Raw genomic sequence first — 4,122 nt, 5'->3', positions numbered from 1 at the left:
GGTGGCATCTATACGGACACCACTATTTTGATTGGTGTTCTTGTTATCTTGGGCTCTTGTATAAAATGTGTAACCATTAATTTCATATCCTTGGTACATCAGGATTGAATTTGCCGGACCCCTGGCCAGCCAAGCTAGTTGCCCATGAATTTGATCGTTGGCCATGATTTCCTTCTGCAACCAGGTGGCGAATGTATCTTTATGATGTTTTGTAATCCATGTCTCAGACTTCAAAGAGTATATACTTCGCACAATTTGCATGTGCTCCTCTATGTATGGAGGCACCAAGCCTGATTGTTGCAGAACTGTGAGATGTGCTTTGCTCAACGTAGCATGATTTGTGACATTTACTGATTTTCTTCCAAGTGTGCCCTTTCCAATCAGCCGCCCCTCATGACGTAATACTGGAATCCCAATTGGGTAGAGTTCTTCCACATAGTCAACAAAAAATTCAATGACCTCCTCTGTGACGTAACCCTTCGCAATGCTTCCTTCTGGACGAGCCCGATTACGAACATATTTCTTTAGGACTGCAAAGTATCGTTCAAAAGGGAATATATTATGAAGGAAAACAGGACCGAGAATACCAATCTCTTTGACCAGGTGAACTAGAAGATGTGTCATAATATTGAAGAATGATGGAGGAAATATCATTTCAAGACTGACTAAACTTTGGACAACATTCTCTTGTAGCATGGTTAAACTCGATGGATCGATTGCCTTCTGAGAAATTGTGTTGAGAAATGCGCATAGCTTTATGATTGTTGCTCGAACATTAGCTGGTAGAATACCTCTAAGTGCGACTGGAATCAATTGCGTCATCAACACGTGACAGTCATTGGACTTTACATGTGCGAATTTCTTCTCTTTCAAGTTCAGTAGCCTCTTTATATTCGAAGAGTAGCCTGATGGGACCTTGATACTGTTCAAACAGTTGAACATACTTTGCTTCTCTTCCTTACTAAGAGTGTAGCACGCAGGACCTAGATAATGACGTCCTTTATCCCTTTTTTCTGGATGTAGGGCGGCCCGTTGTTTCATACGTTGAAGATCTTGCCGCGCTTCCAATGTATCCTTTGGCTTACCGTAGACACCAAGGAAGCCTAGAAGGTTCACACAAAGATTTTTTGTTAGGTGCATCACATCAATTGCGGACGTCTAAGACTTCCCAATAAGGTAACTCCTAAAAAATACTCTTCTTCTTCCACATAGGTGCACGTCCGTCATCACTCTGCACTGATATGTTGTTGGGTCCTTTTCCGAATACTACTTTTATATCTTTGACCATTTCAAACACCATTTTTCCACAACGGTGCCTAGGCTTGGTACGATGATCTGCCTTTCCATCGTAGTGAGCATGCCTCCTCCTTAATGGGTGCTTGATCGGAAGAAATCGACGATGACCCATATACACGATCTTCCTACAGTGCTTGAGGTACATGCTGTCGGTTTCTTCTAAATAATGGGTGCATGCCCTATAACCCTTATTGGATTGTCCGGAGAGGTTACTTAGTGCTGGCCAATTGTTGGTGGTTACGAAAAGCAATGCACGCAGGTTAAAATGATCCTCTGCGTGCGCATCCCACATACGAACATCCTCATCTTTCCACAACAATAGAAGATCCTCAATCAGTGGTTTCAGATACACTTCTATATCGTTACCGGGTTGCTTCGGGCCGGGGATAAGCACCGGCATCATAATGAATTTCCGCTTCATACACAACTAGGGAGGAAGGTTGTATATACAGAGTGTCACAGGCCAGGTACTATGGCCACTGCTCTGCTCACTGAAAGGATTCATGCCATCCGTACTTAAGCCGAACCTTATATTCCTCGCATCATTTGCAAATGTTGGGAATGTTCTGTCCATTTTTTCTCCACTGCGACCCATCAGCGGGGTGTCTCAACATATTGTCTTGCTTACGTTCTTCTTTGTGTTATCGCATCAATTTAGCATTCGTTTTGTTCATGAATAAACATTTCAGACGTGGTATTAGAGGAAAATACAGAGTGGAGCAGCTCCATCCAGACTTGGAGCCATCCCAAACATGATCTTACTATGTGCTGCTTCAACTTAGACTTGGCGACTTGAGACTCGCAGATGTTTTGCAATACAGTTAACAACGGTGGATTAATTTACTGCAATAAAAACATGCCAACAGATGGATGATGCGCAAATGGAAACAGACTATTCGAGCACTAAGTAGCGATAGATGCGCAGCAAGTTGTGGTAGGTATCTGATAACGACATCCAGGATCACGCTTGCTTTCTCCAAATGAGAAATTATTTGTGCTCAAGCAATCGCATATCTCTGATAGATAAACATCGATGCATCAACTAACACGGGGTCCACGCGCGTGGAAAGATAGACTTGGCAGCTTCACAAGTGAGAGAATGGCCGACGCTGGATCAGAAACCATGGGCGACGCCGATGATTTGCTTTTTCGACTCCGAGTAACGATTGCTGCTGCTGGCCTTTTTCCGGGACATGCATGCATGTACGTGGTCGAGGAATGCTAACCACGACAGGCATGATCACCCATCTTCATCTTGGCATGATTAGGCCTTCGACATCACCCCCTGAACACGCAAAGCTACCTAACCATTTTTTAAAGAATATAATGGAAAGAGAGATTTCTAGCTTCATCCTTCTTCAAACAAGAGACTAAGAGAGTCTGTCCAATCGGATGGCACGCAACCAGATTCTCCTCTTCATCCCGTCATCTGATCGATTTGCTCTGTTTCAATGGTGGCTGCGACCACAGAGTAATAAGTGGCAAGTGTACCATGAGACGCGGCGTCAAATAAGATGTGCTAAATTAGACCACATCACATCTACTACTACAACATACACGTGACGGATGGATGTATGCATGTGTGCCCCCAAACTAGCCGCCAAGAAGCAGTAGTACGTGTTTACTGGTAGTATATATAAAGGGCCGTGGTATAGATCGTAGTAAGGACTCCACTCATCACATTCATATCCAACAACAAACTACATACTAGCATGAAGATGTTCATGACTGGGAGGCTCATCTTGCTGCTGGCTACCCTCGCCCTCGCCGGGGCGGCGGTCGCGGAAGCCGCGGAGTGCGGCAACGAAGCCGGCGGGATGCTGTGCCCGAGCAACCTGTGCTGCAGCAGCTCGGGGTACTGCGGCCTGGGCCGGCAGCACTGCAGCGACGGGTGCCAGAGCGGCGCGTGCTACCCCAACAAGAGGTGCGGCGCCGCGGCCGGCGGCGCCACCTGCGACGCCAACCAGTGCTGCAGCTCGCTGGGGTACTGCGGCTTCGGCGTCTACTACTGCGGCGACGGGTGCCAGAGCGGGGCGTGCCGCGCCGACGCCGAGTGCGGCGGCGGCAAGGTGTGCGGCGACAACCTGTGCTGCAGCAGCTGGGGGTACTGCGGGCTGGGCCCCGAGTTCTGCGGCACCGGCTGCCAGACCGGCGCCTGCTACGACATGCCCTCGGCCTCTCGCGCGGCGCGCCTGGCCGAAGCAGCCATCATCCTGTCCTCCTGAGCGCTGCCTCCGACCACATATATGCGTGTCCCTTCTAGTGAATATAAATAAATAATGTCTCGATCAGGGATGCTAGCTGATCGATCGTCGTCGATCGACGTACAACATCCATGCAGATGAACATGTATGGTTTGATAAGTTCCCAGCAGCTACTGTAGTTCTGCTCTCGTGCTTTTTGACAAAAATAATATAAAGTCCTGCTTGTGATTTATAAGGAATAACATCATAATATTAGCTAGTCTCGCTGCATTCGTGATTCCGAATATGCTTAAAAAAAACTTGACCTGCAGGGGGTAAGACCGCCCCTACGGCATTGTTTGAGAGATAGAATGACTTTCTCATAGTAGACCAAGAAAACCTCCGAACCCCTGCCCCCGTACCCGAATATGCTTGCAACACCATCATGTGGATAAGGGATAATGGACTGAATTCCCTTCCCATCTCAAGGCAAGGGAATACATGCAGCCCACTTTGATCCATGCATGGAAGTACTCAGTCCGTATCGCTTCTGACCCGAGAACGTCGTGCAGCCCAATCTGACCATCTGGGCTCGGAAAGCCCAGTTCTGTAGTAGTACTACTGGTTCCCTTATGCTTTTCTT

The 4,122-nt window shown here is 47.4% G+C and overlaps 1 protein-coding gene across 1 annotated transcript; it reads left to right on the top strand.

Moving 5' to 3' along the window:
- The first annotated feature begins 2,941 nt into the window (after positions 1-2,941).
- On the top strand, positions 2,942-3,759 carry LOC120639830 (agglutinin isolectin 1-like). Its single transcript, XM_039915768.1, has one exon. It carries the CDS (start codon positions 3,009-3,011, stop codon positions 3,519-3,521), a length of 513 nt encoding a protein of 170 aa, XP_039771702.1. The 5' UTR covers positions 2,942-3,008; the 3' UTR covers positions 3,522-3,759.
- The last annotated feature ends 363 nt before the right edge of the window (positions 3,760-4,122 follow it).

This window comes from Panicum virgatum, chromosome 7K (genome assembly GCF_016808335.1).
Source record: "Panicum virgatum strain AP13 chromosome 7K, P.virgatum_v5, whole genome shotgun sequence".
In the NCBI taxonomy this organism is placed as follows: domain Eukaryota; kingdom Viridiplantae; phylum Streptophyta; class Magnoliopsida; order Poales; family Poaceae; genus Panicum; species Panicum virgatum.
This window is presented reverse-complemented; position numbering and strand designations above follow the sequence as displayed.